At 34.7% G+C, this 16366-nt stretch overlaps 1 protein-coding gene across 1 annotated transcript; it reads right to left on the reverse strand.

The window, feature by feature from the left end:
- Positions 1–391: 391 nt before the first annotated feature.
- Positions 392–3428, reverse strand: LOC149400733 (ATP-dependent 6-phosphofructokinase 3-like). Its single transcript, XM_089611616.1, has 13 exons — positions 3114–3428; positions 2964–3010; positions 2841–2880; positions 2615–2677; positions 2397–2534; positions 2159–2317; positions 2008–2061; positions 1849–1917; positions 1629–1758; positions 1287–1552; positions 1160–1208; positions 913–1067; positions 392–778 (listed from the first exon to the last, which is right to left on the reverse strand). The coding sequence occupies exons 1-13, from the start codon at positions 3216–3218 to the stop codon at positions 578–580; spliced, it is 1476 nt and encodes a 491-aa protein (XP_089467742.1). The 5' UTR covers positions 3219–3428; the 3' UTR covers positions 392–577.
- Positions 3429–16366: the final 12938 nt, after the last annotated feature.

Here is a 16366-nt window from a genome sequence, read left to right on the forward strand (position 1 = left end):
TAAATGAGTACATTGCAATCTTAACTAAACAGGGACTATTGTAAAATCTATAAGTGTCTGATTGACTAATTTGCTACACTATCTATATGTAAATGTGATTTTCTTTTGTTATTTTCTCCCAGATTAAGATTATGAGAAAATGATTGATAAAATTAATTCTATAATAAATTTTGTCCTCCGCAAATAATTGCCATTTGTGTAAAATACAGAGAAATCCATATCAATATATATCTATGTGTACTCTTATATAACACTCTCATCTTCTCTTACATGTTACCAAATCACAATTAAATATTAAAAAAATCATTTTCTTTCAAATTATTCCACATTTCTTATATTTTTATGTTATTTACTAAAGATATCTCAAAATTTAAAGACATGGAAAATAACAGGAAAGAAAATACTTGATTATGTTCTTCATTATGTTACAAAAATCATAATGCATTAGTTAGAACACAAACTTTATTTTAGAGCTTTGTAAAAACACTTGGTATAAACACAAGCTCTAAATAATTTATGCACATCTTAGTTACTTATATAATATAGCGATAAACATATGAAAAAAAAAACAAAATAGTCACATAAAACTAATTTCCTTATTCACCAAATTGTCATCGGCGCAAATTTCTTCCACGGCTACTTGGCACTGCAGCTCTTCTTCTTGTTTATCCTCGATGATGTCTTTGACACTCAGAAAACTCGGCTGGTGAGTCGACGATAGAAGCCTAGCCCACATTCTATCAGTTATAACAACCTTGTTCATCTTCTCCGTGATTCTCTGCCAATGTGGCAAACAAATTTAACACAAATCCCAATAAGATTGAGGCCTCTAGTAAACAATCTGGTTTAGCATATTGAAATGTTTTTGGAGTGCATACGCAATCATTTTTCGGGTGTAAAAAAAAAACTCACATAAAATGGTATGTAAGAATGTCTTCCATTGACAAGGCCTACTGTGATACCGGTGTAGCCCGCCATTGCTCCATGAACCGCGCTTTGAGCAAGAAGCGTGCAGTACACATTATCGGACGCGTTACTCGGAATAGCTCGGATCATATAAGTAGGATCTGTGACATGAACACGTGTAAACACCCATAAAAAAAGGAAAAAAAAAAAAAGTTATTCTAATTAAGATCAACATTGGGTGGATATTACTAACCAATGTATTTGAGGTTTATATTCATTTTACGTTTCTTCGCAAAATGATCCTGCAAAAATAGCAAAGTTACCGTGAGTAAGACAAAACAAACACGGCAACATACAAAGTCTAGAAAAATAATATGAACCTTGATTTTCTCGGAAATCCATAGGCCGACATCTTTGAGAAGCTTGTTCCCTGAAGCATCTTCTTTGGCCATGGAATTTATGCTCTCTTCAAGCAGCTCTTGCCCAGCTCCTTCTGCAACAACGATCACCATGTGCCCGTTTTCCTTGAGTCTCTTCTCTATGTACTCGAAAAGTCCTCCTGGGCCTTCGAGATAGAAGGGCGATTCCGGTATTAAGCAACAGTCCACGTCTCGGCTAGCAAGAGTAGCGTACATAGCAATAAACCCTAGCATCATAGAACACAAAAATCAGGCTTTTGATTATGGAACTACAAAATCTAGCTAAGAAAGAAAGAACCTTACCACTATAGCGACCCATCAACTTCACAACGCCGATACAGTTTTCGAAGCTTTCACTTTCAACATGTGCTGCGTTGATTGCCCGCTGAGCCTCCTCAACGGCCGTGTCGAATCCGAAAGACTTGTCAATAACCTGTAATAATAACATGAAAAGTTCTTTGAGCATTTATTAAATAAACAAGCCGTGAAAAGCAAGTGAGACTGGGAAAGCCGAGAAGTGTACCGGGATGTCATTATCAATCGTTTTCGGAATCCCCACGACCGCAACTTTGAGGCCTCGCCTTCTGATCTCCTGGGTATATGAACAAGAAATCTAATTCTCAATTTCTTGTATCAAATAAACGAACATTTTGTTTTCCTTTTTTCAAGTAAAATATATTACCTCGAATATCACAGAAGCACCTCTCTGAGTTCCATCTCCTCCAATAATGTAAACCTGTGATATGCCCAAACCAAATAAAAGTTACAATTTTTTTTTTTAATGTCCACTCAATGGCAAAAAAAATGAAGATTGAAAAATATTAATAACAAACCTGATTGATTCCACGATCTTGAATGCTGTCGACAATCTTGGGCTTATCGTGACCACCTCTGGACGTGCCGAGTATCGTTCCTCCGCGCTTGTGAATGTCGTTCACGAGCTTCGGGGTCAGATTCACCGTGTTCCGAGCATAGAAACCCCTATAACCACCCTGTAACAAGGCTCAACGTGAGTAAATTCACATTCAAATATAGTAAATAAATGCAAACAGAAAATGAGTTCACACTCACATCGATACCCAGAACTCTCTTGACGCCATACATGTAATACAACCCACAAACAATCTCTCTTATGACTGTGTTGAGGCCGGGACATAAACCCCCACACGTCACAATGCACGCATGAACTTCGTCAGAATCAAAATACACCTGAAAACCAATCAATAAGTCAATTAATTTCGTCTTAATTCATCAAAACCTGCCTCAAAATTAATATGATGAAAATATACCTTTTGGCGCGGACCAGCGCGCCTAAAATGTACGCCTCTGGGAGTGTTCTTGTGAACAATAATCTTCACAAGACAAAAGTCAGGAAATCACTTTCAACAATTAGAATATTACCCAAAAATACGTACAAAAGAATCAAAATTTATTAATTACTCTTAAAAGGGAAAGATTTTATTCTTTAAATTAAAAAAAAAAAAAAAAAAAAGGAAAGTACCGAACCAAACCGACCTTTTGTGTTACAGTGTCGTCGTCATGGACGAAATACTGCCTGCAACGAAATTGAACTTTGGTCTCAATTATTAAAAAATTAAAAATTAAATAAAAAAACAAAAATAAAAACTGACGCCGTACTTTACAACAGAATACGCCGGATTGTCCTGCAATGGATTTGGATAAGTCTGTCACCACAAGAACAAAAAAAAACGTCAGTTTTTCCCTTAATTACTCAGTATTTGACTAATTTACAAGCTGACGTCAGCGAAGTGGCTTTGAGAGACTCACTGGAAGATCGGGAATGTAATCGGACAAGTGAGGGACGTCCTCGAGCACATAGCCAGCTTCGCCGACCACGATCTTGGCGTTGCAATCACCACCGTTCATCTCCATCGCTGGTGAGAGATGATGATCGGAGAGCAGAGATTTGGAACGAGACACTTGAGGCTGTTATATGCAGCTTCGAGATTTAATCGCTCTTTGTTCGTTGTTAGTTGCTAAGAGCGTACGTGTAAGGATCTGAAACGACAACGCGTTGGCGTATTTATAGGAGATGGGATTTAGATGAGATAAAACACTGGATTCTATTATGCCTTGGTTTGACTAAAATGAATATGCGAATAATCAGAGTGTTCAACCTAAAAGTAAAAAGAAAAGGAAAAGGGAAATTCAACCCGTGTGTTTAGTTGTGGCTTCGTTGGGTTTCATATCTGTTTGAGTGGTTATTTATTGAGGGTTGAATTTATATTATATTAAAAATAAAGTTTAACAAACAGAAAAAATTTGAAGAACATTAAGTTCTTTTACATAAAAATAAAAAAAAAGAACAATAAGTTCTTTGGTTCCATATTCAGTCTGACTTGGTGGAGAGAGAAAGAGGGCGGTTTAGGTGGATTAGTATAATTGACATTTTCTTTTTTATTTTTTTAATTAATGATTATATATATTTTGTATAACCTTGAAAAACAAGTTGTTCCATATGTTGTTAAAAAAAAAAAAAAATGGTTTCATATGTCTTTCCTGATATGTTGGCGCAGATGATTGAGTCAATTAGAGAACTGAGTATATTGAAGAAAAAATTTAATTCGTATATATTTAAAGCTATTAACATATGAAAATTTTCAACGACATTTTCATATTTTTTTAATCCAATCCGACATTCACACGTATATGCAAGTTTTCTCATATTTTTTTTCTAAATGAAATTAGTAAGAAAAATAAAACAGAGATCAATGGATTGCGGATGGGATATGAAAATTAGTTTGATTTGAGCATAAAGCTACTTGAATCTTGAAAAATTTATAAAATTCAAAATTTTATATACAACAAGCCACTCGTTTGAGATTTTGTCCAAAAATTATACAACTTTAACAAAAAGACGCAAATGCCAAATTCTCATAGTTCAAACTTCAAATGCTAATAGTGACGCGCAAAAAATCACTTGTTCATAAAATTGTACGATCATCACGAATGAAGTGATCTAAAAAAATTAATTTTGTTTTGGAAATGTTTTAGCTCATATTTTTTTTACCAAAGAAAGTAGTTCAAGTGGTGAGCATCTATTCACAAAAGAAAAAAAACATTTATATGTTCTCTCTCCTTAAAACAGAGAAAACCCTAGATAAAACAAGGGTGGTATCAAACACGATCAGTCACTCTAATACCACTTGTTGTAATTACAATAGTGGTATTAGACGCGAACAATCGCTCCGATACCACTTGTAAGGATCGCTCCGATACCACTTGTAAGGAAACGAGGAGGTATCAGACCAAACGATTGCTCCGATACAACTCGTCGGGATTATGTGGTCACCTTGATAACCATATAAATTGTGGAATAAATTAATCACACTAACAAGAGCTAATTAAAAGGATGGTTATCTAACAAGATATAGATTTACTTTATTAATTAAATAATGAAAGCATTCAAACATGTCAAGCAACCAATAAGATCAAAGAACAAGGTTCACAGAGAACTTACGGATTGAGCTCACGAACATAAACTTCTAGCTTTCACAATCCGTCTTCAAACGCCTTGATCTCATTCTTCATGCTTTCAGATCCTCGTCTTTGAATGTCTTGATCTCCTTCTTCAAGCTTTCAGATCCTCGTACTCCTCTTGATGACACCTAGTCTTCCGAAACGTAATCTCCGGATGAATAAAGAAATACGGCGTGGGATCACACTCTTTAATCTCACACGATCAAGAAACAAATATTGTTTCAAGATCTCACTCTTGTTTTCTAAGAACGGAATAGAGCGATTCCAATGGGTAGAGAGAGAGAGAGAGAATCAGCCAAGAGGAGATGGAGAGCTCTTGGTCGAATGTATAGAATCACAAAAGTGTGTTTTTCTCTTCTCATGAACCCCCTATTTATAGTAGTGGAAATGATATATTATTGGTAGTTTCCAAAATATATTATTTACTTTTATTGTGTTCACGCTAGTGAATCTAAGCTTGGCCATTGGATCTTATCTCATGAATCTTATTTTCTCTCTTAGTCATCAGATCAATACCTATGAGATTTTATTTCATGTTTAAATAGAGAATATTTATTAATGAGAGAATAAAGGAAATATCTTATTTCCTTTTAAATATTATTATCTCATAAGAGAGAATAAATGACAATATCTTATTTCATTCTAAATATTATTCTCATTAATATTCATGAGAGAGAATAAATGATAATATCTTATTTTCTTTTAAATATTATTCTTTCATAATATTCATGAAAGATAATAAATGACAATATCTTATTTCCTTTTAAATATTATTTTCTCCTCATATTCATGAAAGAGAATAAATGACTATATCTTATTTCATTTTAAATATTTTTCTCTCTCCTTTATTTAAACAACTAAAGAGAAAATATCGGTAAGTACCAATATAGCATGGATGATTTTTATGGCACACGGCCAAGGGGTTTTGGCGCAAATTAAATTCGTCCCCTTATTTAATACAAGGTCCAATTGCTTAAAAGCCAATTAATTATTTATTTACTTGGTCCAACAATAAACAAATAAGTAATTGATTAATTATTTACTTGATCAAACAATAAATAATTAATACTACCGTAAATAATTATTTAATTCTGCAAATACCCATATATCAGAATTGATGTTGTCAATCACAATTACATCTTGTGAGATTATAATAATGAAACACATTATTATTAGAGGTTCTTTATTCGTCTTATCAAAGCCAAATCAGGGACTATGGACCTAGTAATAGAAGCTTAACAAATCCGATGAAAAGACAAAAAAGTATTTTCTCTTTTCCACATCGATTTGTCTAATCTTGGTCAGACTCAACCTAGGTAAACCAAGACTAAACTCTCTTTTATAGTAGAATTATATTTACTCATCGTGACGAGTGTCCACTGATCTAGTCAGTACGTGATCAAGATCCTCCAGGTTCAACCCGTATCGAGAAATGTCAATTAATCCGTTATACCTTTCTTGATACATATATACCCTAAGCATTGTTGCTTCCCCAGCGAAAGATTCTTCCGAACGTACATACTTCGGAAGTGCATGCAATCTATCGGTTCTGGAATCAACCCTTAGGTGAGTGAACATTGACCTTCTTTCATGAAGGTTGGATTTCGTATTTGTCAACCACTTCCCACTCGAATCATGCTCCGAAACTCCCAAGACATAAGCTGTGATTAACATGATTGTAGCCTTTTAGCTAATGAGTCAAAGAGTTTGGTAACATGACACAATGTCCATGATCACTTCAGGATTTAGATCAATTCTCACTGTGACCATCATAGCGACCCTGGTTAGTGTGTCGTCATGGTACTTAAACGACACATCTATAACCAAAGTCTGTCTGGGTCGTACACTTACCACAAGTATAGAATTCTCGCATGTCGTGATCAACTTTCACTAGTGTTCCGCATATATGACTTTAGATACAGTTGTCCAAGCATGTATCAGTCATCGACCATGTTTTAGCAACACCGCCCGAACTCAGGTGTCCAACACGTGACTCAGTTTAATACGGAGGCTATGAATGATAGTTGCTATTGATTCTGATATTCAGACATCAACCCACTAACCATATGATGCTAATAAAGTAAGCCATTATTCTATTTAGTAATCATTTATTTATTATCTCTCGTGGACAAGAATTCCTAACAGGAGACACTCTTCAACGGAAGTTGTCCAGATCTTGTCACTGATATGGGTAACATCATCTATGTTCCCCTTTTGGCCGATACCCGATTATCTGAAGGGCGGATCTGTTTTTCTTTGACAGCTTCTCATGGTTTTTGGAAGTTGAGGTTGGTTGATGCTGAAAGTTGCAGAGGAGTAAGGCTGATATTAGATTTAGGGGGAATGGCTCTGTGTGGTAATTTTGGATTGAAGGATTTTATTTTTGTCAAGTTAAAATCAATTGGTTTGTGTTTTTTAGGTTTAGGTTTTTTTGGTTAAATTAGATTTATCTGATTTAGATCAATGTATTGTCTTAGTTTATTTGCTAGTCAGCCGAGTCTCTCTTTTTTTTCTCTATTGTGCGTTTTTCCATTGAGGTTCATCTGCAACTTCAGACGCACTTTATTTGAAGAGAAGATGTTGGATTGGTCACCGGCCTCATGCTTTCGAGCTCCCGCCGTGAAGGTTCGCTTAATCTGCGGGAGTGGGAATTGAGGAGATGGTCCTCTAGTGGGAGCCTATGAGGGTGGAAGGTCTTCGGTTGGTTGTTGCTCGGGTGAGCGGCATCCTTAGTTCTGTAGGAGTTTATCTCCGTTCGAGAGACAAAGAAATGCTTTGGCAAATATTAAGAGACAGGAAAATGTTTCAGTAAATCCCAAACATACATTGTCATGTACGGCTGTCTCGGGTATGATTGTCTCGTTGGTTCTTAGGTGATAATTTCGGCTTGATTAATCGGTTTAATTTATGTGATCTTCTTCTTCGTCGTATCGTTCTCATTAGTAGCATTTTACTTTGAATGGAACTTCTTTGAAGAAAAAAAATGCGATGAGCATCTCTTTAGAAAATATGTTCCCTTAAAAAAAATGAAAACTTTTAAAAACTATGATTATGTTGGTCATTATAAATCGACCAGTTAGTTACATTTTACTAAGACGGAATTTTTTTGAAACAATCAAGTAATTGCCATTCTTTTGTAATGATATGTTTTTACACACCACTTTTATAGTATTCTCAAAATAATGTTACATATTTACATATAATTTAGCATTAAAAATAAATATTGATTTATATGTGAATTTAAAATATGGCATAAACTCTATCGCTTAGAAAAATAAGACATCTACGTCCAAGAACCAAAAAAATAATTTATTTACTCAAGTGATGAAAGCATTCAATAATTCATATTAAATTTTAAAAATTCTGATAGCATTGTATCACTTGTTTTATCGCGTGTGAGCGTGACAATGTACTTTTTTGTTTGACAAGCTTCAAGACTAACTACTATTTTATGTAAATACGTGTGGATTTTTTTTTTTTTTTTTTCTCTCTCTCTCTCTCTCAAAATAGTCCGGCATATGGGTCCTTAGTTATAAGTTATAACTTATAGCGATACTGACAGTTTTAATTCATGCGAATTTGAACCCGTCATAATAATAAATTATTTAGCCTATTATTATTAGAAGCGCTTTAAAAATGATAAGTGATTGGACTATTTTAAAGGTGTTAGTCATGAACTCATAGTCGGTGGACGGAATTATCAAATCAATAATGACTAATTAAATTGATATTCAATTCAGTTGAATAAAGCATCTCTTTTGAAAGTCAAAGTTGAGATCTGTGGAGAATATTCAGTTTGAGTATTGTTCTATTATGCATATATATGGGCTTCTTCACTCTGCCAAACTGCATGTGAATGACCTCTGTATCGCGCCACCGGGCTTACAGAATAACGTCATGCTTATGGTAATCATATAATAATATGCCTAAATATGCTATAATAATAGTATATACGACTAAGGAGGTAGTATCAAGTATCAACTTGCATCAGCTGTACAACTTATCACCGCTTGTAATGTAGTTAATTACACGGGTGACAATTTGGTCCGGACACGAAACACGAAACGGTTACGACTCGATTTAAAGCGGATTTGGATCTCAATAAATAGATCGGTTCTTAATTGCATCGAACACGCTAACACAATTAAATAATAGTTCAAAACAACACGATTACAGTAACACGATAAAAAGCCGATTAACACGATTATTAAATGGTCGACACGAAACACGATTACGACCCGTACGAATATGATCCAATTAACACGATTATGAGTAATATCACGATTACGATCCATTTAAACACGATTAATATTATATATGTAAAATTATAAATTTATAACTATAAACATAAAATTATAATTATAAACATAAAATTGATATTAGAAAACATGATGTAATAAATAAAGTATATTCGTATAAATATCAATTCACATATGATAACATATAGTCAATAGAATACCAATTGACATAACGAGAGCAAAAAGAATCTCAATTCATTTCGAACAATCACAATTACTATAGTCTCATAATAACGTATCATATTCAATTTTGTTTTATTTCAATTCATATCGAACAATTTTCATTCACAATCACAATAACTATCATCTCATAATAACGTATCATATTCAATTTTATTGGATTTCAATTAAATTTATATTGAAAAATCAAAATTTGAAATTGACAGTCACAATAACTGTAGTCTCATAATATTGTATCAATTCAATTTTATTTTATTTCAATTCAATTCATATCGAACAATTACAATTTACAATCACAATAACTATCATCTCATAATAACGTATCATATTCAATTTATGTGATTTTAATTCAATTCAATTCACAATCACAATAACTATCGTCTCATAATAACGTATCATATTCAATTTTGTTTGATTTCAATTCAATTAAATTCATATTGAAAAATCATAATTTATAATTGACAGTCACAATAACTATAGTGTCATTATTACATATCATATTCAGTTTCTTTAAATCGTATGAGTATTGGTTAGAGAGTCACTCGTAGTGTATTTGTTGAATATGTGAATGTGAATTTGGGTATTGATTATGTACTTGTTGAACTTTTGATTTTCGGTATCGTTGAACTTCTGGTCTTGGGCATTGTTGAACTTCTGATTTTGACTTGAGTTTAAAGTGTGTTTGTTCTGGTGTAAGTGTTTTTATTTTTATTATTTTACAGGCTATAAATGGATTGTGATTCTAAATCAATTGAACAAACAGTGTCGAGGTATCGGAAGTTAGTACAAAAAGAAATATGACAATTCTGATCTAATGACTGCTATGTTTTTTTATAATTATATCGCAACTAATTGAGTCCGAATGTCTAAACACGGTTAAATACCCATTTAACACGACTATTAAATTATTTAATTTAAACGGTTATGGATCTGTAAAAAAAATAAACGGTCGGATTTGGATCTAGATTTCAAACATGATTAATAAATGGTCGGATTTGATTATAGCAATTATTTATACAAACACGATTAACACGACACGATTACGACACGAACACGAAATTGCCATCCCTAGTTAATTATACATAATATTTGACATAAAATCTATATCTCTCTCATAAGTACTTCGGAGTTAACTCTATTATACCAGTAATAACATGATAAAGAAATTTTTACCAAATAGCCCAAATTATCTTCCTCGTAAAATAGTCATGATTTTATATACTTAGCAAAATAGTAACAATTTTAAGCTTTTTTTTTTTTTTTTAACAAAGCTAAAATATGACATTGATAATAAAAAAAAAAAAAAAATTGACACGTGCATGTAAGATATTTACCCAACATATAACTTGACATATGGTCAAAAATTATATTTTGCTCATTTTTAAACAATATTTGTACTATTTTGCATATATATTCATTAATTTTAATAGACAATTTAACTAAAACACCCTATAATTTTTTCAATAGCTCGAGGCAATTCATTTAAGAATGGGCATATACAAAAACTCAAGAGTATAAACACCAAACATTTTCCAAAATAATAGAAAAATACCTCAAGACAACAATGATTTAAGACTAGAATTCGATGAACGTACATCATGTAAGAACTCTTGGCAATCGAAAGATGGACCACGTAGAAAATTGAGGAACTAAATGTGTATTTCCCAATACCCTCCGAGAATAATGGATGTACCAAAATGCCCAAAGATCACCAGCCATGGAGAAAGACGTTGAAGTGTCTGATATGCCAAAAGACCGACAAAAAATTGAAACTAAAACTTGAAAGACTACATAATATTCGGGATATAAAACTCACTTAAAGACATTGGACAAGGTTATAAACTCTAAACACCTTAAATGCAACCGAAAAACTAAGCTAAGTGAAACAACAAACAAAATCATAATTCCATAAAAAAAATAAAAACTAACCCATCCAAAACAAAACTCATCCACAAATCCACCCCCAAAGTCCGTCACGAACAATCCCACCATTATCCACCCTAGTCAGTGTTGTCAATGGTGCCCACAAGAAGAGTTGTAGTCTTTATTTTGTACATTTGATGTAATAAAGTCTCATGAAGACTCTTGCTTGTAATTGCCTATCTATTCATTAATAAAGTTGAAACGTTCATTCATTCTTTCTTTGTTTGAAGCTTTATGATAAAACCTTAGTCTTTTAGTCCATAAACAAACTTAACAACTTACGAAGAGACAAATGTAGATTTGCATGAACAAACTCTTCGTAGTTTGCTTAAAACGTTATATTCGCAATCTTAGGGTCAAAGGACTATTGACCTCAGTATGATTGTTAGAAGAATCTATGATGTCTGGTTATGAGGCATTGAGAGTTGGGGACTCTATAGTTCTTCTAGGTATCTTCCGAAGATACTGAATTGACCAGTGCACTTCTAGAGACAATATAAGAACAAACCATTTAACCTCTTATGTCTCGAAGTCACTATGTATGAATTGCATCATGCTTACCTTAATCCTGAAATGAGACATGCCATTTCACACCTTAGTATTCTCATTTGAGAAAGTCAAAGTTCGGACTCACTATGTGATTCCGAACAAGGCCTATTGGTGAAGTACTAAGTTGTGAGTCTGTCATGAGTAACTTTGTGAAGTTCTCATAGATATGGAATTCATGTACAAGATTGCTGAAATGCAATGTATGTCACCTCATGCTTTGTTCCTTGGAGTGTGAATAAATGAACTGGCCAGTGTCCAAATTGAGTCCTGACTCTTTTGGATGAAACAATGTGACTTGTTAGCTCCTCGTCAATACATTGTTTCTAACTTATTCACAAGCGACAAAGGAGTTGAGGAAATAACAGCTAGAAGGGTAAAATGGTAATTTAGTAAATCCCGACTAGCTGATGACATTCATGAAGGGTAAACATAGATAATATTCAGTGGATCCGCTCATCATAATTAGGTCGAATTCTTGAGTAGAAAATAAATTCATTTGAACCGAGAGATTTTCAGTGTCAGCTCTTTAGTGGAGTCAGTTGGCATTAAGCTAAACTTGGAAAAGGTTTGTGAACTTTTGAGTCCAAGTGTTTAGCTCAAGCTTTGTTCATTTGGGTCCATGAGGTCACTGTCACGAATCACATCGATAGGAATAGTTAAACTGGAAGCTAAGTCAAAACAAGAACGAAAATTGTCGAAAGGGTATTTTTGTCTTTTGAGACATAAGGATGAAATGGATGTCAATAAATTTTGACAAGTTCATTTGATGACTTAATGTCACTCGGCCATAATATGATTAACTGGGCCTTGTGAATTAATTTCATTTCATAAGAATTTTATTGAAAATTCTTAATGGGCCTTTCTCATGTTGTCACGAACAAATGAAGAAGCTTCTAGAAGCTCCTTCTAGAGAGACTTGGGCGCCTACCCTAACAGAGAAATAGGAGAGTTTATTTTGTGCATAAATGTATTTAGATACTTGCCAAAAGAAAAAGAGGAAACAAATTTTGCATATGGGATGCATAAAGAATCGGCCATGTTGAGAGAAAAGGCAAGCCTTGAACAAAATAGGAAACAAATCAAGGCTTCTAGAAGCCGTAGCTTGGCCGAGTGTCTCAAAGGGAAAGAGAGGAATTTGGCTCATGAATATGTGATATTCTATAGAAGAGGAAACTACCTTATTGAAGGTGAGACCTCTCCTATAAATAGGAGCCTCATTTCCTCACATTTCAATCATTGATTTGAGAGACTCTCTCTCTAGAACTTTGGCCGAAAATCCTCTCTCTCTCTCTCTAGTTTATTTTCGATTTTTTCTTGTCTTGGCACCTAGGTCCTCACTCGACCTAGTGTTTAGCTCTGCGACTTCGAGACTCGTTCTTAAGTCGTAGTGTTTAAAAGTGCCCACTCACTGATTCCTTCTTTTCGAGTGATTTAGTGATAGAAACTTTCGTGGTTGCTCGAGGTGCCGAGGAAAGAAAGAGAGACGTGCTGCGAGGGGAGACGAGCGTTGCAAACTTTCCACAAGCTTCTTCAAAGTTCAAGCTTCAAGAAAGGTTAGTAAACTTCTAGCTCATATTGGTTTTTAATTACATGTACTTGCACTTGTCTAGGTTAGTAAAAACCGTTTTTACTTGTAAAAGAAAATTTTTAAAATTCCGCCGCTTACCGAAGCGTTAATTATTTTCTCAAACCCTAGATCGATTCCAACAAATGGTATCAGAGCTATGGTCAAAGATTAGCATGTACATGTTTTTAAAATTATGAGCTTGAAAATCGTTTTCGAAAGTTTACTAATTTTGTGACAAGTTAGAATTGTAATCTTAGATTTTTTTTTAATTTAATGCTCTTGTCTTTAAATTAAAAAGCATGTTGATTTTCTATGAGTTTGTGATGTTTTTAAAACACATTAGAATCAGTTCTAAAAGTTTTTAATTTTTTATATTGAAAAACGTGTTTTAAAGGTTTGAGAAATTTCGGTGAATTTTGTGACTAGTTACTTTGTCTTTCTAGTTTCTTTTATTTACCGTATTCGTTTTATGCTTGTTGTTATCTCTTTTATTCTATGTTATTACCCTTCTAATAAAACACAAATAAAAGCTTTAAACAACATCTTAAAACGTTCCGTTACACTTGATTCTTTTTCGCACCTAAGTAGGACCAAGCTTTAATTTATTTCTTTTTCTTCGAGCTGGAGTAAACCCGCATTAAAAGTGGCATAACTCTCTGCTCAGAAATCGAAATTTAATGATTCTTGAATCAAATTAAAGCTCTGTCTGTTCTCTGTCCAATGCCACCGGTTTCGGCTGAAAAGGACATCGGAGCCGCCAGATATGGCGATTTTACTCCGAGGTACGCGGCTGTCTGAAACTCCAGTTTTTTAGAAATCCGGATTTTCAAACCCCACTACCATGAGTTATAGAACTCTAATGAGAAAATTTTCTTGAGCAAAAATGTTTTTCATATGATTATAAACATGATGTGTAAAGATTAAAAGTTTTGATTTTTGAAAGATTAATTGAAATTGAATTTTTACAAAACTAGTTTGAATTTTGAAAAATTGTTTTCACTTTCAAACTTGAAAAATATTTTGTCATCCAAATCAAATAAGTTTTCAAAATGTTTTCAAAACTATATCTATATGACATATGTTCAAAATCTTTATGCTCTTGAAAATTTGAGTGGGAGGTCTCTTTGTAGACAAAGCCGAAAAATAAAAGGATGTGTAATCTCAAACTTTCAAGTGTTCGAGTGAGTTGAAGTTCACACTTCCCTCACGCACTTTCCCGAAATAGAAAATAGGAAAAGATCGAGTATGTACCTTGTGCCTTTATGCACTAATACTGCTCTGAACATGTCGATCTAGGATTCTCTTCTAGTTGTCCGCTCTGTCGCTCTCTAACTAGGAAATCTGTTTCCGAACTTAAAAGAGTCGATGAACCAACTCCAAAAACTAAGTGGGAGGGTTATACTCGTTGTTTGTAACCCGCGATCCCCAACACTAATGAAAGATGCAATAACGTGGGACTAAGAGCCGCTCTTGCGACCCTCACTTAAATGTGAGTACTCCAAGGCGTTATTGCTTCGATCATTGCTCAATGAGCTACGTCCGAGAGTGATGCAATGATGGCAAGGCCTCCCCTTGGGGGATTGTTTTTCAAAGCTGATCTTTTGGACTAAGTGGTTGGTTGCACGCTTAGGCTCAATCCCTAGTATCCTCCCTTGAGGCTCTGCGAAAGGATGTGAGTGATCAAACCAATTTACAAGGTGGCTAGTCAAAATAGATGTATTGACATCTTGGCTTAGCATTAATGATGTGTCATTTACTTATAAATGGAGATTTTTTGCGGCCTTCTCTTGAGGGAGTAAATTATCGTTTGGTTTATAACACCTTTGGATTTTACAAAAGTCTTAATGAAACTTAAATCCTAAACCAAAGACTAATCATAAACTTGTTTCAACTTTTATAGGCAATATGTCTCTCAACCCTCTCTCTACAATTCTTTCCTCGAATAAACTCGAAGGCGACAATTACGTCGACTGGAAACGTAACCTCGACATAGTCCTTACTGTCGACAAGCACAAATGGGTTCTCACCACCCCCTGTCCTCAAACGAATGATGATTCGACGCAAGAGGAGAAAGACGTCCTGGCGGCCTGGCTTCGATCCGATGAGATTGCGAGATGCTACATTTTGGCATCGATGAACAATGTGTTGCAACAACAACATCGTGATTATGAAACTGCCACCGATATGCTCTACAATCTCCATGAGATGTTTGGAGGGCAAGGACGTCAAGCTAGGCAACAAGCGGTCCGACAATTCATGAACTGTCGTATGAAGGCTGGAACTCCCGTTAGAGATCATATGATGCTGATCATTAGCTATCTCAACGAGATGGAGATTCTTGGATCTGAGATTGATGGGGAGACTAAAATAGATATGATCTTGGAAACTCTCCCCGAAACCTTTGATACCTTCAAGTTGAATTATTCCATGAACAAGCTAGAGTACACGGTTACCGAGCTCATGAAGGAACTTCAAACCGCTGAGGCACTCACTAAGAAAAAGAGGGCTCAAGGAGAAGTACATGCTACTGCCTCCACCTCTGGATCTAAGAAGAGACCTCGCAACGCCGAGAAGAAGAACCAACCTAAGGTTCACACGAAGAAGAAGGCGCCAAAGGCTCCAAAGGTGGACAAGTCTAACGACAAGTGCCACCACTGCAACGAGCCTGGTCACTGGCGTAGGAACTGTCCTGCCTACCTCAAAACCAAAGCAAAAGGTATTGTACTTGTTACTGAAGCCTGTTTAGTAGCTGATAATGTATCATCGTGGATTGTTGACTCCGCTGCTACTAACCATATTTGCTGCTCCTTGACTGGTTTTAGGAAAAGCAAAAGCTTAGAGGATGGCGACTTCTGCTTCAAGTGGGGTGATGAAAGCGTGGTGTCTGCGAAGGCTGTGGGATCCGTGACGCTATCTTTTGAAGATCGAACTTTAAATTTGAATAATGTTTATTATGTTCCTTCCTTTGGGAAAAACCTAGTATCTGTTGCTCAACTTTTCGAGCAAGATTATTATTTAAAGTT

The sequence above is a fragment of the Urtica dioica genome, chromosome 4 (genome assembly GCF_054948205.1).
Source record: "Urtica dioica subsp. dioica isolate 48M chromosome 4, U.dioica_male_clone48M_v1_H2, whole genome shotgun sequence".
Classification (NCBI taxonomy): domain Eukaryota; kingdom Viridiplantae; phylum Streptophyta; class Magnoliopsida; order Rosales; family Urticaceae; genus Urtica; species Urtica dioica.

What these genes read in the sequence shown, in the direction of transcription:
- LOC149400733 (XM_089611616.1), bottom strand. Translation starts at nt 3,218, where the DNA reads ATGGAGATGAACGGTGGTGATTGCAACGCCAAGATCGTGGTCGGCGAA. An exon ending in ATTACATTCCCGATCTTCCA is followed by an intron (nt 3,011 to 3,113) that starts GTGAGTCTCTCA and finishes TTGTGGTGACAG; the next exon opens with ACTTATCCAAATCCATTGCA. An exon ending in TATAAACCTCAAATACATTG is followed by an intron (nt 1,068 to 1,159) that starts GTTAGTAATATC and finishes TTCATGTCACAG; the next exon opens with ATCCTACTTATATGATCCGA.